We start from the raw sequence: 22,376 nt of genomic DNA on the forward strand, positions 1-22,376 counted from the left end.
TCACAGTGCGTTCTCCTCTCCCCTCGCGCCCGTGGGGACGAGGAGAGCGCCTAGCCCTTAATGGTAATGGTAATGGGAGGTAGGCATTCACTGGGCGGCTTGTGCGTCCGTGTCCACCACGTGGCCTACCCTGCCATTACCATTAAGGGCTAGACCACACATGATCGTATGCCAAATCGCAGGGGCTCCTTGACTTGCCGCAACTTGGCGCAGGTTCTAGGCTAGTTCTTGGCAACACACGTTTAGTTTGGCCTGGTGAGCTGGCTGGGGCTGGGGCCTCGATGCGCCCCAGATGCGTCCATTTTTCGACCACCCCTTCATCAGACTTTTGAACCGCCAAGAGCCTTGTCTCCCTTTCACCTTACTTCTTTCTTTTTTGTGATTGAGCTGTATGTGTGTGCTGTTTTGAGGTGGGGTCATCTGTTTTTGGGAGACAAGGAGAGAAAATTGGATGCACCCATTGTAATAATAGTAGTTTCTTTTATTTGGAAATCTGGCCGCAAAAGTAAAGCCTTTGTTAAAAATTGATAAAGTACAACAAAACAACTAAACAAAAATGAATATCCACACTCATAGCACGAAACTAATTTCTTCTATCTACAAACTGCTCTCCACATAGCAGAATAATGAGGGATGTTGATGTTCAAATTTTTATTAAATATCTATGATAGGGTAGATCTCTTCAAGTTGCATGCGTTTGCTGCATACACAATGATTCAGACAGTTCAGCCATATTGCATGGAAGTTTTAAAATAACAAAGTGAACTATTACAAAAACAATGGAGTCATCTCATTTAATATCTCTCGACATCAATGCATATCTTATAAGACATAAAAGTTTCCCCAACATACAAATAAAAGCTTGATCCTGTAACTAATGAAGGTAGTAATTTCATTTTGACAATACATACATTCCAATTGTACAATAAAACATAGATAAGGGGATGAAAACTGCACAACTTAATGCATAAATTAAGAAAACCAAGTGCTCATTCAACATCTATAAACCAATAACATGTACTCTTTCATTCTTTCCTTCTCGAACCCATATACCTCAGAGGCATGGCTCCAGGATTTCTTTAAGAGACGAGTAATTGCCAACAAGAGGTGATGGTTTCGGCCCACCTTCTAGTACCGAGGTAGCCCTAGGTAATTACCCCCTGGAGCCGCGCCAGATACCTCAATGAGGATATACCAAAACACAGACAAGAAAATAGGAGATCTCGTCTTTTAATTTCCAAGAATAAAGTAACCGAGGTTTTAAGACTTTATCAACTAGATTTGATGGAATAAACCTCGTAATGATCATAGATAGAAATGCTTATCATTGGAATATATTTCAAGTAAAAAATATGAACTTCAAAGAATCTAGCTTTAGAATTAGAATGTCTGAACAGGTCATAGAATTATTATTTCAATGCAAAAGAAAATACTGAATTTATAAAAACATTGTCCAGTTCTCATTTTGTTTTTCTAGAAACACATACTGACCACAATTTCAATTAAATTACCTACATAATTCTCATGGTGTTGCATGTATTTTCACCATGTTACAGTTGATTTTCACATCTTTTATCACGGTACATTCACAACAAGATACATATTATCCAGGTCACTTTACAGAGAAAAAACCTTACAGTAGGTCCTAAACAATTTCATATTTTTCAGCAAACAGCACAGTTTCTGATGAATACTTAGCAGGCACATCATCATCAACTTGCATAACCTCAGTGATCTGAAAATTATACAAAGAAAACAATAGCTATATTATATAGAAAAAAGAATGAATCATAATCAAACATTAATATGGTAGCAATTTGTTACCTTCAAGTGAGCATAGGACTGCTTAGAAACAAAGTTCACTTGTAGGGGGAAAAAATCATCAGGGTTGCAGTTCGGTGCTGCGAATTCCATAGAACCCGATTTGTTGGAAGAATCCAGGATTGGCATGGACCAGGTAATAACATTTTTTCGGCTGTCATAATTGTATTCACCATCACATTCTGCCACCACAGGATTGCATCCCATGCTGAAAACACATCAATGACAATATAAAAATTTATGAACCATTTAATAATACGTAGGTATATTCAAGAGCTCAAAATTTCACAAACACACTTACGGAAGTGGAATTGTGATGCACACTTCATTCAGCTCCAAATGAGTATGTTCCAGTTCATATTCAATGTTGACATCACACCCTCCTTGCCCGTTTTCAGATGGCCAACAATTGACTGCAAAAAGAGAGTAAATAACATTATTAATATATTTTAGATGTGATTTTTTGGTATCTCTGCAATATACTGTTTGTTAATGGATGAGACTTACTTGACAAGGGCACAGAGGATTCATCAGTAGAATGGAACCTCCACTTCAAAACACCAACATCAGTGTGCATAGGGAATGGCTTTGCAGGGTTCTTCAAGCCGATTTGAGACTTCAATTTAAAGAGTTCTTTGTCCACATTGGGATGGGTCTGAAAGACAAGTACTTTACATTAGGACAAATAGTTTTTAAAAACTTGAGTAGGAGTTTTATACTGAAGAGGAACAAATCTATGCCTGTAATTGGATGCCACGCTGGTCTTTATTTTCAAGACACACTCTGATGCGGCCAAATTTATCATCACTGATGCGCAAGGTAGCAAAGCCATGCACCTCTAAATTCCGCACTCCACCATCCCTACCCACTTCCACAACCATTCTTTCTTCAAGTCTTAGATGAATCCTGCAAATACGTATACCATATTATTACTTTTTATTTGTAAACTTGACTTGTAAGTTTCATATTAGAAGGAGAGACACTAACGGATCAATATTGTCAGGATGAGCTGTTGTAATTTTTTGTGTTGTACCAGTTGGTTTGACAACATCAGCCCCAACAGTTTCTCCCTCTGATTTCAATGATTCTACAAATGAATCCACATCACGACCTTTGCTAGTCAATTTCATTGCCTTAGGAGCATTTGACGGCTTCCTGAAATTAAATGCAATAAAGAATAATAGAGCAGGAAATATCAGAAAACAAATGGCAAACACAACGAGTATAATTGGTTACATACGAAATAGGGGTGTAAGAAGAGCGAGGGACTTCAGTGCTTTCTCGCATTGATTCAGAACCTGATTTGAAGTTGGAGCCAGCCAACATAGTCACACCAAAGCCTCCAGATCCTCCATAGCTACTGTTAGAGCCTTTGATACCCCGTTTAGCATTTTCAATTTTTTGGCGATGCAATTCTTTTGCCTTTTCCCGCATTTTATTCTTGGCCTCCCGTTCTTGAGTCTGAAATGCACATAAAATAATAATGTGTAAAAACAATTTTTTTTTCTTGAAATTTTTGACAAATTGGTACAATGAAAGTTTGTTTTGTACCTGACGAACAGCTTGGTAGACCTTCTCTTCATGGGAGTCCATTTCAACAAACGTGCGTATTTGTGCCAGATTAACACTTTCTCGGTAGCCAAGAGCCACAATTTCATCAAATGCAAAAATTAGATTGAAGGCATTGTCCAAAATTTCAGCCTCATCCATACTATGACAATACTCTGGAATCTTCAAGCAACAAAAATTAGTAGTAAGAGAAATTTTTAAGATAATATTGGTGAAATGTCCCTTGGAAAAGCAGAACAGCTTACCACACGAGAGAAAAGACGAAGGGTCTCCAGATCTTCCAAAATGTTACTGGCCTTTGTTGTGATCAAAAGCATGTAGAGGCGGTCAAGAGGTTGATACACATATCTCACTGATTCTGTTTCAACAAACGTGTGCTGCTTGCCAGAAGACATAAGCTTAGGAAAAGCTGACAACAGTCCTTCGATTCTTGCCTTTGTCATTTCCACAAATTGGCGAGAAAATATAACTGCAAAATAATTGAATGAAATTCATTTACTGAGAAGAACTGTTACATATTGAAGAGGTTGTACACAAGTAGTTGTCCAAATTAATTGAAAAAAGTCACCTTTTCCCGCCTTTGTACACACTGCAGCAGCAATAAGTACCTGAGAAAAGAACAAAGTTATTTTCAATCTTCATTGTAAAAAGCCTACATCTGTCATGTTCTCATAGTGCATTTTGGGCAGTAGTTGTAAACCTTTGCTGAAAGTACACCCATAACAAAAAGCAACATAAATCCGGGACCAAAAGGGAGGAGCGGAATAAAATTTTGAGAACAAATGCCAGGGAATGACTCAAACGGGACAATAACTGGATAGAATGACAGGAGGCAAGAGCGCAAAGGAATAAAATACAGGTTATGTACGTTGTCCTAGGTGCGTATATTAGATGCTACGAAGTGACAGCCTTAGGTTTTGATACAAAAAATGTTTGATACAAGCCGATTAGGTGAAAATGCAAGAGTAGACGTCGAGACCACCGTTTAATTGAAATAAGAGCGAATAACACGTCAAATTATGTTTACCGCAAGCGGAGGCAAACGTACCAAAACACGACATATACGTGGTCGCATGGACCAGGAATGTATTGAAAGACACCACCATATAAATTTCACGTTTTATACTCACCATTTTGACAAATGGAAAGGGTTTATAAACTGCAAAACCAATAAAACAACATTGACTGGTGACGTGGGAATGAACTTGTCAGCTGCAAATGAATCTCCGGCAGAGAATGAAGCAGGGCGGCGCGGCAGTGGCAGGAAGCAGTCGCGCTAATGGTGGAGTAGCGCGTGATTTGAATTCAAACCAGGGACAAGCCTCCAGTGACCTTTAGTGACTCGAAAGTGTGCTATTCAATCCCCTGTTCAGTAACCATGAATAACTCCTCAACACCTTATCGACAAAATATTTATAAAATCCCAAAACACTTGCTGGTTGCGCCAACTTATGAATTGGCATGAACAGATGCAGGGGAATTAAGCCAATGTTAGTGGAATGACAATTGTAGAATGAGGAAGATGGGAAAGTGTGTGAAGGACATAAGTAATCAAGATCAAAAATTGCTTTGGCAGGTTTTAATGAAAAAAGGAAAAATAAAAAATGATAATAAAGATATAGTGAGGATATTATAACATTTCATCCCACTTGGAGAAGAATACTGGGCAGTTCACAAACAATCAGTTGGCTCTTGATTTCCTTGACTTTATGCAATCCTTAGTAAATAATAAGAGAGCACGCAGTACGTAAGTGAGCCTCTTCTTGAGTATTTATAAATTCAATCAAATTTTTTGATTGATCTTCAGCTGCACTTAACTGCTTTTGATGGTGAATTGCTTTGGCACGAGCCTCTTGCACTTGACTAAATAAAGTTTCTACTTCCCGTTCCGCTTTCTCACACATGACTGTTGCTTGCTTTCTCTTTGCTGTAATGACGTTCATATTAAATGACAGCATATCATCTACCACAGAGCCTGAGGGTCTCCATGCAGTGCAGCCTTCCATGTCCTTCTGTTCTTCAATCAGTTCTTGACGACTCTTGAGTAACTGATCCATGCCTTCGTCCCGGAAAAGTGACTCGACAATGCCTTGAAATTCTGCAAAGTAAAAAAGAAAGCTCATTGATACAATCAAACTACAAAAAAAAAAAACCTAACGCAATGTCCTTTATTCATATTTGCTAGTTCAAACATACCTTGGCCAAGTTCGGTCTTGCACGTTGAGTTAAATCTGTCGACTTTCTTCTTCTTCATACCCGGTTTTTCACCAATTAACTCAGCAAAACTGAAAATAGAGAAAATAAAATATCGAAAACAATGACAGCACCACAAGTTGAGGAGAGAGCAGTTTCCAAGAACTCACATAACCAACAACAGCACTAACTTACGAGATACTCTCCATCACGTCTTCGAATGCTTTACGCAGTACGAGCCTCAACAGTTGAGCTTGCTTTCCTTCTCCTGCAGCCATCATTCAAGAAAGCACACGGAAAGGTGTGAACAGAAATACTCGGAACGTCAGCCAACGGCTATTTCGTTCGTTGACACTTTTAAACTCTGCCCGCCTGTTGTTGTTGTTGTTGTTGAGCTCAAGGGAGAATAGTGATTCGACTGTTCGCCAGGGGGAAGAGAAAAGGGGGCTGACGTCTGCTAGGGCGAGGCGAGGGTAACGATGTCAGTCGATAATCTTACAAAATTTTATCTTGCTAAAATCTAGTAGTTATTTTACTCGTCATGCATAAATTTGGTAAATAGTGCCTCCGGTTTCGGATATGCCTGCACTGTCAGTGTGATCAACGGGCCCGTTTTAGACTTAAGTGCCTTTTGAGCACATCCAAACAGAGCTATGACAGTGGATGAGAAGTTCTTTTTCAGGAAAACTGTTCAGCATTTAGCTCGTTGTTTAGCTGCTGTAAATAAAGCGTCATGGCAAAAAGTACGACTTTTAATGTTTTCTTGTCTGTTTTAATTTCAAACACCTCCCAGGTGTTCCATAAACACGCTAGATGTGAAACTCCCTTAACCTGTTGTTATCTCTGCACTGTTTTAGGTAAACATTCTCTACCAGCTATGCCCTCAAGAAGACGAGCGTGGGGTTTTTCGCCTCGACCAGAGAGCTCAGGAGGCTGTAATAGCTCTCGGTATCTACCTCCTTGAGGCAAAGCTTCACCACCAAGATCGTATTCTACCTTACCTTTTGCGATTGCTGGGTGGCCTTCCTAAAGCTGAGTGGCCCGATGAATTGCGCACTTTCCACAATGAGAGTCAGTATACCCTTTTACAAAAGAAACGTCCACTGAAAATTTTTTACTGGTATTGGTTCTTTATGAATACAGACTCATTACTATTTTTGTACTTTCTTCAGGGGTACCTGTCTCGGAAAGGTTCAGCTTTTGTTTAAATACACTCCTAACAGATGTTGCTACAAAATGTGAAAATTCTCGTGGTAAAATTATAGCTGCCCAAGTACAGCTTCTCCATGCACTTGTCAACCAGTGTATCGCATGGAAGGGGAAGAGTGAGACATCTTTGTCAAATTCAAAGTGTGGGTATCAATCTTATCTTTTTCATCAAGTGTGATTGAGTATAAGACCTATTTGTAATGATTGTACTGTTTTAGTGATTCTGTGTCAGTCGACTGTTCCTGCTCTCATTGGGTTAGCGAGATCCATGGGACGCTTTTGCACAAATGACCCACCTCTCTTGTGTCGTCTCTTTCCTCGCCCCACTCCTCCAACAAATGTCAACAACTCACTTTGTTCTGAAAATAATAAATCAGACAAGAAAAGGAGCTTTTCAAACTTCAGGTGAAAACCTTGTTTTTCAAATGTGTCTGTCAGTAAAACCGTTAAGTTGAACTCAAATTAAAACAAAACATTGGGTTTAATTTGTCTTAGGTCTATTATACCTCGATCTCTATCGGGTAGTTTCAACCCACATGCTGTTGATGCACTCAATATGGACGCTTCAGAAATCAAGTAAGTTTTGCTATACTTATGAAAGACATTTAGAAACTTTAATTTGAGAGGAAAGAATTGCATCATTAATGTTTATGCATTTTAATATTGGTCTATGTTCCTTTCTTTATCTATACAGTTCTGTTGCTGCAGTCAAACGTGCATCAGTGCAGAGTCAACAATCTGTTCCCTATGACCCAACCACTTTCTTCTTCTGTAAGTTTGGTTCAAGTTTCAACCAATCTCCCAACATGCGTTTTTCTGAGTCTCCTGAGAAGAGAGCAGTGCTCCAATTTTCCTTGGATCATCTGAAGGTAGAACTAGCTTGTTTTGTTTATTCTTTGCAGACGTTTGTCTGTGCCATTTCTTTCTTTTTATTTTTCCAATTTGTTTTTTTATTTCATTTAATTTTTTATTCTTTTGCTTTCAGACTATACTGCAGTTGGCAAAGAAATTGTTGACAAAAGAAATGCTCTTATTTTTGGACTCTGAGGCAGCTGAAATGTATGAAGGTGGACATTTGCATATATTTCCATACAAATCTTTCAGTGAGACACTCAACTTAGTCATGGTGACTTTGCTCCGTGAACTTCTCCAGCACCAAAGGGGTAATGTACTTATTAAAATGATAAAGGTCATTATAATGCAGTAATAGTAATAATAATTTCTCACTCTTGATGCTCTGTTCATCCCAGATCTTCCCTCACCATTTACCCGAGATGTTCAAGAATTTGTGAAAGGATTATTCTTGTCTGGGCAGACAGAACTACAGGGTCGTAATCATGATGCAAGTGAGAAAGAAGATAGGGAAACAAACTTCTCTACAGTCAATAAGTTTAAAGTTAATGTTATGGCAAATTCTGCATGTGTTGATCTTCTAGTGTGGGCAATTGGTGATGAAACTGGTCAGTGAATAAATTGATTTTCTTTTTCTTTTATTTGTCATCTGTTCTTCCTCATGACTTTTGTGTGTTATGTTCTAGGAGCGGACAGTTTGTGTGGCCGTCTCACCGAAAAAATTAACTCTAATCATGGCCACAAGCTAGTTTTAGCCCACATGCCTTTGTTGATGGTTTGTCTGGAGGTAAATTAAAAATACATAAAAGTGTGGATTAAAACAAAATTCTCAATTTGACCAATACAACTAATTTGACCAATTTTGTTTTTCCAAAAGGGCCTTGGCAAGCTAGCACAAAAGTTTCCAAACATCGCCAGTACCTCTATCATGGCTCTGCGGGAATTTTTGGTGAAACCATCACCTATTATCTCAAAACTTCATCAGCAGTCTGCTGGCAATACTGTTGCTCGTAAAAACCAATATAAGGTCATGAGTAAGTGAAGGCCAATTTACAATGGACTAAATACAAATTTACCGTATTCCAATTTCCTGTATTCATTTTCCATGTCTCAGTTCAGGGAAAAGAAATGGGTGGAATCGGAGATCCCCGCACTGTGAACTCTACTCAAGCAGCTTTTGATAAACTGAGAGATGCTGCAATCGAAAACTTGTGCATAGCTCTTGAAGCGTCTCATGTGAATGATCCAGATACAGTCAGAGCTCTTGTAGCATCACTATCCAACAGACTCTTCACTGCTGAAAATTCTGAAAGGTAGTGAACTGTCTCAGTAAATTCATGAATGTTACACTAGTTATGTACGTTCTCATATAATTTATTTATGTTTGCTCAGTGAGTCATCATTGATTTCAACAAACATTGTTATAATGCTTGGGCATGTTGCTGTTGCTCTGAAAGACACCCCTAAAACAACAGACACTATCCTGCAGTTCTTTCAAGAAAGATTCTGTCGTGTCCCTTCATCTTTGGACATTCTTATTGTTGACCAACTGGGATGTATGAGTATATCGAAAGTATGTAAAGGTTTCTGACTTGATATGTTTTTTAAATTGTATATTGTCAATAATCTTTACTGCAAACAACATTTCCAGCCCCAAGTTTATGAGAAGATATTGCCAATGTTCAAAGAAATAACAGTTGAAGCCAGCTCTGCTGCATACATGGATGGCAAAAATAATCAGTACAGGTACTTTATTGGTTTTTGGAAACTGCCACACATGAGGAGTTAACAGATAAATATATTTGTCTCATTTATATTACAGGCATGTTTCTGGAGCAGTTGTAAATGCGTTGGCAAATATTGCAGCCAATCTACAAGGTGAAGCCAACATGAATGAGCTCTTGGTGAAGCTTCTGGAATTGTTTGTACAGCTAGGGTTGGAAGGCAAGCGTGCAAGTGAAAAGGCTCCTGGAGCTCTGAAGGTAAGTCAAAATTATTTAAGTTATTATTTACTTTATTAGTCGTTCTGTACTACGAAATGAGCACCACACTATTTTTCCTCTTTACAGGCATCTAATGGTGCTGGAAATCTCGGTGTATTGATTCCTGTTATAGCTGTGTTAGTGCGGCGCCTTCCCCCTATTCGTCAACCTAAAGCTCGTTTACACAAACTATTCAGAGATTTCTGGTTGTATTGTGTTGTGATGGGTTTCACTGCTGCAGATTCTGGTAATTACTACTCTAACTTTGTAACAGGTTTTGTCTTTGTCATTAATTGTAAAATATGGCTTATTTATTTTTCTAGGACTATGGCCTCCTGAATGGCATGATGGTGTGAAAGAAATTGCTGTAAAATCTCCTTATTTAGTATCTCAGTCTTCTAGTAGGTCAGAGATGCGTGAGCTGCAGTACACTTCTGCTGTCAGAAATGACAGTGTGTCTCCTACAGAACTTCAAGAACTGAAATCAAGCATTCTGTCTCTTTTGGAGCATCCCGCTGATGTTACAGCATATGTGAGCAAACTGACCTTTGCTCAGAGCACTTCTTTGCTGTCTGTCTATTGGTTGGAAACAATGCGAGTTCAAACTTCAAATGAACCTAGTCTTCAGCCAATCTATGAGTACTTGAGTGATACTGGCCTTCAGAAGGATAAATCTGGACTCTGGCAATGTGTTTGTAGTGTCGGGGATAGAGTTTTTGCCTCATTTCTAGATGTCATGTCTAACAAACCTAAAGATGAGAGCCGTGAGAGAGAACTAGAGAATCATGCTCAGTTCCTTCTCATCAATTTTAATCATGTTCACAAGCAAATTAGACGAGTGGCTGACAAGCATTTGTCAGGCTTGGTAGACAAATTTCCACACTTACTTTGGAACTGTCGAGTTCTGTGGAGTATGTTGGACATCTTGCAAGTTCTCAGCTACTCCCTGGGACTGGACCCCAATGAAGAAACTCCAACTTTGTCGGTTCCTGGAACCCCTTACTCTCTTCCTTTAATGGAGACACTTGAAGCTCGAGAACAAATAGTGAAGGATTTTGCTGAGAGGTGCCAAGGAATTGTGGAGGTTGCCATGAAGTGGGCTCCTCAACAGACCCGCAGCCATCTTCAAGACTATTTGAACCAGATTCCATCATCAGGAATGTGGCACCACTCTGGGTTGGCTCTTGCTGCAGAAAGTGTTTTGAAATACACTGGCCTCAACATGCAGTCTGCTCCCTTGGGAACAGGCACTTTGAACAAAAGGCCTCGCTGTGTCACAGCTGACTCCGCGCGAGTCATGTCTTCATTGTCACTACGGAGCAGATATGCTGGAGAAGTTGCTGGACTGTTGACTGCAGGGCCACACATTGATCGCAGTACTTTGATCGAAGACCTGATTTCAAACGTCTGGCAATCTTGCAGCAGTCAAAACAGTCAAGACCACAGGAGCGCATTATGGAGGGCAACAGCTATGCTAGTGTCTACTCCTGGTTTGTGCAGAAAATTGTTACATGTTGTCGCCTGGTCTCAAGTGGGTCTTTTCACTGATGTGACCATGACAACTGCTGTGGAATGTTGGCGATGGTTATTAACAGCCAGGCCTGACCTAGAGCTACGTTTTTTGCAAGAAATGTTAGGTGCTTGGCAGGTATGCTTGTGCCTTTCTATTCCGTTTCGAAATGTACTAAATGTATTAAAATATAAATGCCACACTAATTTTTTTTCAATTTGTTGCTTATTAGTGCACTATTGATAAGAAACTTGGCCTATTTTCTGTGGAAGAAGAGGAAGTGAGCCCCTTGGCTGCTCATGAAGGTTCTAACCTTGGGCCCAAACCACCTTTTGTAAAACCACACAATATTTGGGTTCAGGTAAGTGGTTTCACTGCAGAAGATGAAGTTCAAGGTAATACAAATTAACTAACTCCAATTTTTATCTTCTTTCAACAGTTTTTGTCAGAACTTGTTGAAACAGCAAGGTACAACAGTCAAGAAAAGGTTGAAATGTTGGCATCTCTTCTTCATAGGTCATTGCCAATGACTGTTGGAAATCAGGATGGTCATTTAAATAGACATGTGGCTGCAGTGGGTGTGCGTTTCAGGTCAGTATGAAGTAAGAGTAGTTTCGTCTGGCTACTGGTTCTCAGAACACTGTATCCTGAGGTATATTTTATTTTAATTTTATGTGATCAATTCTACTTTTACCCTTTTTTCTTCATTTTAGGCTTTTACTCTGTGGTCTCTCTCTACTGCAAGGAGAAATCCTTCCCAAGTCTCTCAGCAAGAATGTTCTTCGAGAACGTATTTATTGCTGTTGTCTTGACTACTTTTGCTGCTTGCCCCGTTGTCCACAAAATGGAGCTGATCTCCGTGAAGATATATTGGTTCTTATTAAATTTTGGGAAACAATGAGGACTGATAAAAAGTACTGGAAACAAAGTGTAGTTGGAGGTCTGCATATTGTAAACTTTCATTTCATTACGCTTGTTGGTTCATTTGTTGTGCAAGTAATATTTAATCTTATTGAAATGCTTCTATAGATCTTGATCTGTATGGACCACATCAGTCTCTACGCCAAACTGTGGAAATGCGTACCACTACTGGAGGATTTGTTGGTGAACTAGGACCTACTCCTTCACGTGGCTGGATTAACACAGTTCCTCTATCCTCTTCACAAAACACTCTGAGTAAACGTTCATCCACAGCCCGGTCCAAGCGTCCAGTGAATGCAGATGTTTATGTCAAGGAGTATACTAAGAAAAGGAACCTTATTCTTGAGCTTCTTGTAGGTTACTTCATCCTCACTACAAAGTTTTTGATTTTTACATTTTGTTATCTTATGTTAATAATTTTCCTATTCTAGGCTGTGGAGATTGAATTCCTCTTGATTTGGCATAATCCAAGCAGTCGTCCGGAGCTTCAAGTCCCAGGAGAAGATAATATTGCTGCTCGCCGTGCAAAGGCAGTAGCTGACAGGGTGTGGCGGGACAATGCTCGTCTTGCCTGGGATATTAGTCCCGAACTTGCTGTGTTCTTGCCTGTCAGGTAAAAAAAAAAAATTCACCCCTCTACATATTTAATTTGGATTTCTAAAAATATTTTACCTGTTTTTTGATAAAATTAGAGTTATTTTATCTCATGGTTTCCTTGTTTTTCATATTTGAATTATAGGTTGAAGAACTCTGAGAGCATTATAGATGAGGTGTCTCGTCATGTGCGCCTGAACCCCATAGTTGTCTCCAAAGTACCTCATGCTATACAGTACCTGGTTACTTCTGATAATTTGTTAAATGATATACCCGAGGTAAGTAAACCTGTCAAAAATTATACTGGTGGTATGGAACTCAACATATTGTTGGATCATTCATGAAATTATGTTTCAATTTCTTCTAGCTTGTTTATATGCTGTCATGGTCAAGAGTTTCTCCAGTGCAGGCACTGGCCTATTTCTCCAGGCAGTATCCCCCTCACCCTATAACTGCTCAGTATGCTGTTCGAGTACTGAAGAGTTACCCACCAGATGCTGTTCTCTTCTACATTCCTCAATTAGTACAAGCTGTCAGACATGACACTGTGGGTATTCTATAGTAGTTGTAGTTTAATGTTGAAAACATAGCTATTTTTAATTTATTCTTATTTTTCAGATGGGTTATGTTATTGAATTCATTAAATATATTGCAAAGAGGTCACAGGTTGTTGGTCACCAGTTGATTTGGAACATGCGCACTAACATGTTTACTGATGAAGATATGCAGTGTAAAGATCGTAAGTAGAACTATATTTTGAAAACGAGATATTTTTATGGTGATTTCAAGTTATTCATTACAATTCTGATTGATTTTTCAGCAATATTGTTCGACACACTAGACGGAATCATCAACAGTATTGTCGAGACCCTTTCTGGTCCTGCTAAACAGTTTTATGAGAGAGAATTCGATTTCTTCTCTAAAATTACAGACATCTCTGGACAGATTCGGCCCTATCCAAAGGGGGCGGAGAGAAAAAGAGCATGCCTTGAAGCCCTGGAGAAAATTAAGGTCCAAGCTGGCTGTTACTTGCCGTCTAACCCTGAGGCCATGGTTCTTGACATAGATTACAAGAGTGGAACCCCTATGCAAAGGTAAATCATTTTTCCTAAAATGTTAAGAATCAATTTGAATTTTCTTTGTTGCAGTTTTACTAAGCCTTCTCTTCACTTTGATGCTTGTTTTCAGTGCTGCTAAAGCTCCATATCTTGCAAGATTCCGTGTGCGGCGTTGTGGCATTAAACAATTAGAATCATTGGCCATGGCAGTGTCAGAGAAAGAGGAGGAAGACCCCAGCAAAGAACCAATGAATGTGGGAACTGGTGTTGAAATGTGGCAGGCTGCAATCTTTAAGGTATACTTTAAAAAAAAAAATTCTTACTCCAATGATACCTAGTAGTATGTATAAACTTGTAACTTCGAGAATCAAGATTTTTACCTTCTCTGTGATGGAATTTCTCTGTCAGGTTGGTGATGATGTTCGGCAAGACATGCTGGCTTTACAAGTGATTGGCATATTTAAAAATGTGTTTCAACAAGTTGGCCTGGATCTGTACCTTTTCCCTTACCGTGTTGTAGCAACTGCCCCTGGCGTAAGTTCTAGTATCATTGTTGTTTTACTTTGCAATTATGTGAACATAAAAATTGATTGACCTTTTTGTTACAGTGTGGTGTTATTGAATGTGTGCCAAATGCTAAATCCAGAGATCAGTTAGGCCGTCAAACTGATTTTGGAATGTATGAGTATTTCATCAAGAAGTATGGAGATGAAAATACCAGCGAGTTTCTGGTCAGTTAGTTAAACTTATCTTTTCTCTCAAAATTGAATTTTGAGAAGCAAATGGTGATTTTGAATTTCTGATTTGACCTTTGCTTGTCACTTTCTTTTAGAGTGCTCGCCGTAATTTCATCAAATCTATGGCTGCCTATAGCGTTATTGGATTTTTACTTCAAATCAAAGACAGGCACAATGGAAACATTATGCTTGATACTGATGGCCATATTATCCATATTGGTAAGACCCAGCCGTTCGGCAGCGTTAAACTAAGTTTAGTTAAATGCGCTAATATCAACTTGCTCAAAATTTTCACTTGCAGACTTTGGATTTATGTTTGAGAGCTCGCCTGGAGGAAACATTGGGTTCGAACCTGACATCAAACTGACTGATGAGATGGTGATGGTTATGGGTGGCAAAATGGAGGCTGCCCCTTTCCGATGGTTCATGGAACTCTGTGTTCAAGCTTACCTAGCTGTCAGGTTTGTATGACTTCAAAAATTTGATTAATGAAGGATATTAAGGTTCTATTTCATTTTGAATGAATATCTGTTACAGGCCATATCAGGAGGCTATCATTTCTTTAGTATGCCTCATGTCAGAAACAGGACTACCCTGTTTCCGAGGACAGACCCTTAAGCTTTTGCGAGGAAGATTTGCCCATCAGGCAACTGATAAAGAAGCAGCTGCGTATATGCTCTCTGTTATTAAGAATTCTTTCCTGAACTTCAGAACACGTACTTATGATATGATCCAGTATTATCAAAACCAGATTCCTTACTAATTCTGTGTTAGCATTCCAAGAGAGGCTCTCTCTTTTCTTCCCTACTTTGTTGGTGTTGTCATATTTTATGTCCTGTAATAATTAATTTTAATTGTGATTGCTTGTTATTTAGTGGAATTGTAAGAAGTTATACAATGATGTTATGACTATTGTTCATTGAATCAGTGTTTATTTAACCTGTAAAAGTGTTAGATGTATGCTTCCATTAAAATGGATGAAATAAATGGGTGTATATGGTAGTAGGGACGGAATTCATTGATCATCACTGGTCACCTCACCAACATGTTCCTTTGCAAGTTAAGAAGTTAATATAGCCACTATCTGCCCTAGATTTTCAAAGTGCTCTGGAACTTTTTTGTCTCCTAGACGTCTTCTCTGACCCTTAAAATTTCTCAATCATATGCCAAAATCCTTTTCTCAAATTTTGCATTTTAAATGGTACCGGTGATGAGGGTGATAATAATATAGAAAGAAGCTTCAAGATTCTCAAAATTTATTAGGGCCAATGATGTTATGATTGAAGACACTAACAGTATAATTATGCTGATAAGCTTTTGGAAAAGACAGTACAAGAGACTGTACAAAAGTGGATTGTTAAACATTAATCCTTATACTGCATCAAGGTCCTTGATAAGCTAAGTAAGCTTTATTAAAGTTGGTCTCAAAAGTGGCAACAATCTGTTTCATGGCTTGAAGTAACTTGGCATTTGGACTCAGTATCTCTGATAACGACACAAAAATTGACTTTGAAACTAGTAAGAAGTCTTTCAACATAGCAAAATCAGTACCACCCCGTAAACCATTTTCTCTACAAATGGCTTTTGCAATACCATGTTTGTAGAAGTCCAAAACATAAGCGTTGCATTCAAAGTCAAGTTCTATTGTAGGTACTATTTTAACATTTACCTGAAAAAAAAACCAACAACAACAACATCTTTAACACTGATATGGTCTCAAGCGTTCAGCAACAATACTAAACATATAAGCATTATTAATCACAAGAATATTTTTAGGAAACCTACATCATCCCTAACATGACGAATATCACCCAAAGATGAAGACACATCTTCATCTGTGTTTCCAGATAAACCCGCAAAGACGGAACAAACATTACTGTGACTGCATATGCGTCCCAGTGTTGGCAGAACTTTCCCTTCTCCTGAAACACAAACAGGATATATCAGTGAGTTTGATTCATGTTAAACATAAGCCTTTGTGAAAATTGGCAGAACCTACCAAAGGTTTCTGGAAGTAACACTTCTTCAGATTGACAATTCACCCCAGAAAGGGGAAGACTCTTTTCATCACCAAACTTTTCCTGCAGTTCTGATGCAATACACTTGAAGTAATGACTGAATGTGTATAATACCTTCCTGTTGTACTTTTTGAGAGTCTGAAACATTATAATTAAGTTCAATATGGCAACTTTTAAGATGCAAGAAGTACAAAAATATTTTCCCCATGAAGACCACCAGCAGGGAAACCGATAAAACTGATCTACAGGCCTGATAAAATCAAAAGCTCCACAGTCTAATATTATTTTTTTAGTGCCATTATTTAGTTTACATTTACAACATATTGCTGGGTCAATCTTATCTACAATCAACAGGATCCTTACATCAGTGACCTGCTGAGGCAAAGGAGGGAGAATGACCATTGAGTTAGTCCTCTTGATGGGGTAACTAGGGATAGGAATTCTCCCAAAAATAAAATTCAAAACTGTTACTAAGTTCCGCAGGGATTCTTCAGTAACACGCCCATTATGACATTCACACATTTCTTCCAAAATTCCGGAGTTTAGAAGAAAATAAAAAGCAAAATTTCCAGGTTCATGGTAATGCAGATGTGTAATAAATTTGGCGTCTACATGGAGTTGACCATCACTTCCGAGAAGATTCTAAAATCAATTCAAGCACAAAATTAGGAACTTTGAAAAACGTGCTAGTTATTGTTCAATCTTTTTTATTTGGATGATCATACCTGGCGCATCAGAAATTGGATAACAAATGAAAAGTAATACTTCATTTTACTTTTCAAATGTTCTTGGGACTCGTACAACAACCCATTTTCCAACAAAGTATATGCTCTGATAAAGCAAAAAACAACAATGACTTATGAAAAAAAAAAAAAAAAAGGAGTAAAAAAACAACTTTTGAACAAACAAACCTTGCATATGATTCAGCAGTAGCCTCCTTGGAAACCTTGCCTTCAATGGTAGTATCAGCCACTAGCAGGAGTAAGCGGAGGATTAAAGAGCAGGACAAGGGGAAGTTTCCCACCATTGCTGGTAAACTACCAGTCATCAAATCTTCCATCTTACGTTTGTGCAGTCCATAAAAAATTACGTTTCCTTCTTTGTCAAAACCTCTTCTTCCTGCACGGCCTGACATCTGCTGGAATTCAAGAGAATTAAGGTATGGGCTGTCCCCAGCTACAATTACTGTCTTACACGGCATGTGAATGCCCAGAGCCAGTGTACCAGTAGCAAACACTAAATTCAGAACTCTTGAACGGAACAGCATTTCAACTGCGCTTCTTTCTTTATTATTCATGCCTCCATGATGTTTTCCCAAACCTCTACGAAGCAAACTGGGGAATTCTCTCATTGCAGTGTATCCTATTTTCACTAGTCTGTGCTCTATGAAATTAATTAGTTTCTCATCATGGACTCCTGCGCCTCTCAGTGAGCCGGCGCTGCTAAGGATGGAGGGCCCTCTCATGATGCCAAGTTTCCTTCTGAAAGTCCTTTTTGGTCTGAACCTCCTGAATTCTTTATTTGAATTTAGTTTCTTAGTTTCTGTGTCAGATTCACATTCTACATCAGTTTCTTTGTCTTCAGCAAAATCATAGATACTTCTCAGATATTCCAACACTTCTCCTGATAATGCTTCGACTAAACCTCTGTTGTAAGAGAATACCAATGCTGGCAACAAACCATTTTTCTTCAAAGAATTTAGAACAACAGGAATATTTTTTATGATATACTCATGTGTTGTTTCCACATTATCAAAATCCACTGGGCGGAAACTGTCCAGCACTTTGCGAATGTTTCCTTTGTTTTCATTACTAAGGATAATCCTCAGTGTTTCACTGAACTTACGCACTGATTGCATTGACAGAAATCCCGAAGGACAAAGCTCATGGAAATATTTTAGTAAACAAAGGTTACTAACATCTTCTGATTTTAGAATTTGTTTCATTGACACATACAGTTCCAATGCCTCATCAGGAGACAAGGAAATGTGTTCAGGAATGGAACTTGCTCTTTGACTCAAAAATGAGTAAGGGTGTACATGAGATATAGTACCATCCTTCATCATGACATTCTTTATGAGGTGGTTATGCCTTTCCAGATGCAAAATAAGACTAACTTTGTAGGAGTCTGAACACCTATCATTAAGTCCAAACTCATCTGCCTGCTTCTGCTTGAAATCTTCCACTTTCTGCAACCATCCACAAAAGTTTTCCGGTTTGGAAATGGTAGCAGAGAGAGCTAGAAATGGACTTCGATTCAAAAGAATACAATTCTCCCAAGAAAGTCCACCGCTCTGAGCAACCAGACAATGAACTTCATCAAAAATTACATATTTGATTCTTCTAGTCCAAGTTTGACATCTTGGGGACAAAAGCAGGATCTCCAAACATTCTGGAACGGTTGTTAAAATCTGGCAGTTTAACTCATTTTGTCTGAAGTCTCTTGTGAGTATTCCAAGAAGTGTTTTTCCAGGAGGTAGGGTCTTATTAAATCTTGCATAAATTGTAGCAAAGACTTGGTTGACGAGGGCTTTTGTCGGACAGACATATATTACAACACCATCGTCACTCTCCCTTATAACTTGTTCCATGCAGTAATAGCTGGCATACGTCTTTCCAGATGATGTTGGGGCAATAACAACAGCAGACTGTTTCTTGTCTATTATATCAAAAAGTTCGACTTGCCATGGATCTGGAATAAACCCATCAGCTCTTAGATCTGGCTGACCACCAGTTTCTCTGGTCAGGTCAGCTTTGAGGTGAACCAGTTGGAACTGGACATGATCCATTCCAATTTCGAAATTTCCTTTGACACTTTTGGCCGGGTCAGGAAGGCCTTTCATTGAACACAAAGCACTGAAGCCTAACTCATGAAGCCATGAGGACAGCTTATTTGTTTGCTTATCATCAAAGGATAGTCCATTGACTTCAACAGTTTTAAAAATTTCTCGGATGACTAAAAATAGTTCCTTGGCACCATAGAGATCTCGGTTGGATTGTTTCAACAAGCATTCAGATTTCCAAAGTTCAAAACATGCCTTTCCCTTGAAAAACAAGAATTTAAGAACAACTTCTGGAAACTCATTTGCATACCTTAGTTGAGTATCACAGTTTTCAATAGCTGCAATAAAGTTTTGATTGCTTATCAAACTAGCAAAGTCTTTGGTAAAGAAGCTGTCTGTTCTCTGTTTTATCTGTCTCAGCTTTTCTTCTTCAACACGCTTAAGGTTGGCTTCAATAATTTTCTCCTTCTTGTTCAGCTTACCCTTTGCTTGAGATTTAGGTTGTACAACTTGCTTTCTTTGTTTCTTATCAGGCTTGCTTGTATTCGTAACAATGGTTAAAGATGAAGACCTTCCTTCAAGGCTCAGTCCATAGAGTGTGTTGAATCTTGCCAAAGTATTCCTCTGAGTTTGGCCATGTCTATTCCTTTCGATTACAGCATTAGAGGCTGCATTATCAGGAATTCGCTCAATGGCATCTGTCAGTGGTTTCCTACTATGCCAATGCCTGTTTTCGTGCAAAACATAATTAAAATCAAAACCTACAGGGGATGGTGAGTAAAATAGCTTATTACATGCTAATTTTCCAGTGAACATTTCTGTTAACTTGCATGTGGTTGGGATGAGTTTACTGACAAAATCTTCATTTCTTATTGATGAAACCGTTTCCAAATTTTGACCCGAACAGGGTATCTCACAAATGTGTTGAATTGGGTATGGATGCATATCTTCTTTATCAATATTCTTGTTTACATGAGAAAGCAACTCTTCATATTGACTGGCAATTGCATTACCTAGATCATTGGCACAATTTATTGAACCAACTTTACAAACACAGTTGAAGACGGCTTGAATAAATTTTCCATGCCATAAATCTCCAGCCTGTCTATAGTCAATATATGCAGAATCAGCACAAACCTGATTCAGTATCTTGGCCATTTCACGTTGGAACTGCTTCAGGATTTCACCCACTTGCAATGGCAAGGCCAGAAGATTTTTGAAACATCTCATCTTGAGAGGAATTAATTCCAATAATGCTGCAGATAATAGCACTGTTTTGACAACATCAATCACAGTTTTTGAATAATTTACCTTCAAGGTTTCACAAGCGGCTAAAATCAGAATGGAGCTTCTCATGTTTGATACAGGTAATTCATCAATTTCCAAGGAATTCTTCTGGACTGGCATATTCTTCTCAAGTGTCTCAATTTGTCCCTTGATTCCTTTGAAGTTGTGGAGGTGAGAGTGCACTGATGCCATCAGACTAGCAGCAGTATTGTGAACAGTCTCAATGTTCACAACATCCAAATGTAAGAAACCACAATAAACTGATTGTGAACTCAAAATGAACTGCATCCAATTATCCTTAGATTTTCTAGAGGCAGTCAAAAATTCAGGCAGTTGTAAAGTCGTCAAGATGAAACTTGGTTTTTTATCTTCTATCAAAACTGAAAACTCCTGGCTCCATAATGACCTTACACTCAGCACACTAAATCTGTTTTGGTTGTTCATTAAATGTAGTCTCAGAGCGGCTCTTGCAATACTAAATTGAGGAAAAGGCTCCCAACATATATTCCAGATCTGAAACATTGTTCTCATGAGCACATCTCAACGGAAAAATTGGGCAAAGCCCATAAACACGATAGCTTACCTCACAAAATATGACAGTAAATTTCAAACCCCTTGATAAAAATATCATGAGAAACTTTTCAACCAGATAGATAATGTGGAGTGATTGCCCCCCATTGTCCATTGAGAGCCCTTTGGAAGCAAGAGCAAACATAAGTAAGCTATCTCCATCAATAAAAAACTGTTTCCCATCAATTATTTGAGGCAATATATCTTGATATCTAGAAACTAAACTGATCAATTCAATAGACTCAATCGATTGAATAAATGTAGAGCAACTTTTTGAACTGTTCACAACTTTGACCTATAAGGGTAACAAGGATAAGCACAGCGTAGCAAAAAGGACAAAAGAAAAAGAGTAAGCAAACAGCTTAGAAATAAAATCTGTTCCAACCTGACGCTTAGTTGCTTCAATGTCCTGTAAAAGCTGTTCACCTGCAACATTGAATGAGCCTTTGTCTTCATTGTCACTAACTGACGCTTCCTCTGAGCTGCCTCCAGAATCACTTTCTTCCGATTGCATGCGCTACAGCACAAAGAAACTAAAGGTTAGTGACTGTATTCACAAGTTATAGGTACGGGTATTTCTTCCTTGGAAAGGCTTTCAACTCAGCTTACCGCAACATGACAAGAAGGTGAAGGTTTTGAGGGAGGGCACTTCGACACAGGAGCTCGTTTCCGTGGCATGGTTTTCAAAGGTTCAAGCTAGTTCAAGCTTGACAGAAACTTGTTCCTAAAAGCTGGAAAACTTGTTTAACAGTATTAGAGATATCAGCGTGTAACAGTAGAAATCACCCACCAGTGTGAACACCACGCAACACGTATATATATAGGCCTGCACCACACCATGTACCACAGCCTCCCACTACTGAGGCGGCGGAGCGTGTTGCCAACCGTTGGAATTCCTGACCTTAGTCTGCCACAGACAATGCAGTACGATAGAGTCTGCCAGGAATTTTTTCAGCATCCTGTGTCAAAAAGGATCGGCAAGATTCTTCTTTTTATTGGCATAATCATCCTTGCAGAACATTCTTTCATGATTTTGCCAACTAGTCATGGGAATACTGGTCCACTTCTACCACCACTGCACACGTCCTGTACGTAGGTTTTTAAAACTTCTTTTTTTTTTCAAACTGAATTTACTTATTTTTTTATTGACTTTATCCTTTGCTTGAAACTAAATTTCCTGTGTGAGAGCTGCAAAAGATAGTCTGAGTAAATAGATGTATGTATGAAGCATTTAAATTTTTTGAGATAAACATTGTATGTTGGTGTTGGTGCT

General features: G+C 38.7%; 4 protein-coding genes across 6 annotated transcripts; 1 reads left to right on the top strand and 3 right to left on the bottom strand.

Annotated features, from left to right (window-relative positions):
- Positions 1-463: 463 nt before the first annotated feature.
- On the bottom strand, positions 464-4,677 carry LOC117642247 (coatomer subunit delta). Its single transcript, XM_034380212.1, has 11 exons — positions 4,521-4,677; positions 3,959-3,998; positions 3,636-3,859; positions 3,373-3,552; positions 3,062-3,282; positions 2,809-2,976; positions 2,562-2,727; positions 2,329-2,476; positions 2,123-2,234; positions 1,825-2,029; positions 464-1,735 (listed from the first exon to the last, which is right to left on the bottom strand). Exons 1-11 carry the CDS (start codon positions 4,521-4,523, stop codon positions 1,646-1,648), a joined length of 1,557 nt encoding a protein of 518 aa, XP_034236103.1. The 5' UTR covers positions 4,524-4,677; the 3' UTR covers positions 464-1,645.
- A 277-nt stretch (positions 4,678-4,954) lies between these two features.
- LOC117642249 lies at positions 4,955-5,972 on the bottom strand. Its single transcript, XM_034380215.1, has 3 exons — positions 5,779-5,972; positions 5,587-5,675; positions 4,955-5,488 (listed from the first exon to the last, which is right to left on the bottom strand). The coding sequence occupies exons 1-3, from the start codon at positions 5,862-5,864 to the stop codon at positions 5,109-5,111; spliced, it is 555 nt and encodes a 184-aa protein (XP_034236106.1). The 5' UTR covers positions 5,865-5,972; the 3' UTR covers positions 4,955-5,108.
- Positions 5,973-6,010: 38 nt separating this feature from the next.
- On the top strand, positions 6,011-15,209 carry LOC117642242 (phosphatidylinositol 4-kinase alpha). Its single transcript, XM_034380205.1, has 31 exons — positions 6,011-6,326; positions 6,441-6,654; positions 6,756-6,935; positions 7,011-7,197; positions 7,288-7,368; positions 7,487-7,661; positions 7,778-7,955; positions 8,043-8,252; positions 8,331-8,431; positions 8,522-8,678; positions 8,759-8,957; positions 9,037-9,217; positions 9,296-9,390; positions 9,467-9,626; positions 9,714-9,873; positions 9,950-11,274; positions 11,369-11,497; positions 11,576-11,727; positions 11,850-12,076; positions 12,166-12,410; positions 12,489-12,670; positions 12,797-12,929; positions 13,019-13,198; positions 13,270-13,390; positions 13,472-13,745; positions 13,840-14,005; positions 14,118-14,243; positions 14,318-14,440; positions 14,542-14,665; positions 14,748-14,907; positions 14,984-15,209. The coding sequence occupies exons 1-31, from the start codon at positions 6,237-6,239 to the stop codon at positions 15,207-15,209; spliced, it is 6,261 nt and encodes a 2,086-aa protein (XP_034236096.1). The 5' UTR covers positions 6,011-6,236.
- A 476-nt stretch (positions 15,210-15,685) lies between these two features.
- LOC117642243 (probable ATP-dependent RNA helicase DDX60) lies at positions 15,686-21,640 on the bottom strand. 3 transcript variants are annotated; one of them, XM_034380206.1, is made up of 8 exons: positions 21,486-21,640; positions 21,117-21,398; positions 17,376-21,046; positions 17,190-17,295; positions 16,828-17,106; positions 16,446-16,602; positions 16,232-16,368; positions 15,686-16,115 (listed from the first exon to the last, which is right to left on the bottom strand). In XM_034380206.1, the coding sequence occupies exons 1-8, from the start codon at positions 21,615-21,617 to the stop codon at positions 15,828-15,830; spliced, it is 5,052 nt and encodes a 1,683-aa protein (XP_034236097.1). In that variant the 5' UTR covers positions 21,618-21,640; the 3' UTR covers positions 15,686-15,827. The 3 variants fall into 3 exon arrangements, with proteins under 3 accessions (XP_034236097.1, XP_034236098.1, XP_034236099.1); XM_034380207.1 differs by having other exon boundaries at positions 21,117-21,226; positions 21,489-21,621; XM_034380208.1 differs by lacking the exons at positions 15,686-16,115; positions 16,828-17,106; positions 17,190-17,295.
- Between the last annotated feature and the right edge of the window lie 736 nt (positions 21,641-22,376).

This window comes from Thrips palmi, unplaced genomic scaffold, assembly GCF_012932325.1.
Source record: "Thrips palmi isolate BJ-2018 unplaced genomic scaffold, TpBJ-2018v1 HiC_scaffold_16, whole genome shotgun sequence".
NCBI lineage: Eukaryota > Metazoa > Arthropoda > Insecta > Thysanoptera > Thripidae > Thrips > Thrips palmi.

What these genes read in the sequence shown, in the direction of transcription:
- LOC117642247 (XM_034380212.1), bottom strand. An exon ending in TCTTCTTACACCCCTATTTC is followed by an intron (nt 2,977 to 3,061) that starts GTATGTAACCAA and finishes ATTTAATTTCAG; the next exon opens with GAAGCCGTCAAATGCTCCTA. An exon ending in AGCGTGGCATCCAATTACAG is followed by an intron (nt 2,477 to 2,561) that starts GCATAGATTTGT and finishes CTTGTCTTTCAG; the next exon opens with ACCCATCCCAATGTGGACAA.
- LOC117642249 (XM_034380215.1), bottom strand. Translation starts at nt 5,864, where the DNA reads ATGATGGCTGCAGGAGAAGGAAAGCAAGCTCAACTGTTGAGGCTCGTA. An exon ending in GACGTGATGGAGAGTATCTC is followed by an intron (nt 5,676 to 5,778) that starts GTAAGTTAGTGC and finishes CTCTATTTTCAG; the next exon opens with TTTTGCTGAGTTAATTGGTG. An exon ending in CAAGACCGAACTTGGCCAAG is followed by an intron (nt 5,489 to 5,586) that starts GTATGTTTGAAC and finishes TTTACTTTGCAG; the next exon opens with AATTTCAAGGCATTGTCGAG.
- LOC117642242 (XM_034380205.1), top strand. Translation starts at nt 6,237, where the DNA reads ATGACAGTGGATGAGAAGTTCTTTTTCAGGAAAACTGTTCAGCATTTA. An exon ending in GCGCACTTTCCACAATGAGA is followed by an intron (nt 6,655 to 6,755) that starts GTCAGTATACCC and finishes TACTTTCTTCAG; the next exon opens with GGGTACCTGTCTCGGAAAGG. An exon ending in GCAGTGGGTGTGCGTTTCAG is followed by an intron (nt 11,728 to 11,849) that starts GTCAGTATGAAG and finishes TCTTCATTTTAG; the next exon opens with GCTTTTACTCTGTGGTCTCT.
- LOC117642243 (XM_034380206.1), bottom strand. Translation starts at nt 21,617, where the DNA reads ATGCAATCGGAAGAAAGTGATTCTGGAGGCAGCTCAGAGGAAGCGTCA. An exon ending in ACTGCTGAATCATATGCAAG is followed by an intron (nt 17,296 to 17,375) that starts GTTTGTTTGTTC and finishes TTGCTTTATCAG; the next exon opens with AGCATATACTTTGTTGGAAA. An exon ending in GTTACTTCCAGAAACCTTTG is followed by an intron (nt 16,369 to 16,445) that starts GTAGGTTCTGCC and finishes TTTGTGTTTCAG; the next exon opens with GAGAAGGGAAAGTTCTGCCA.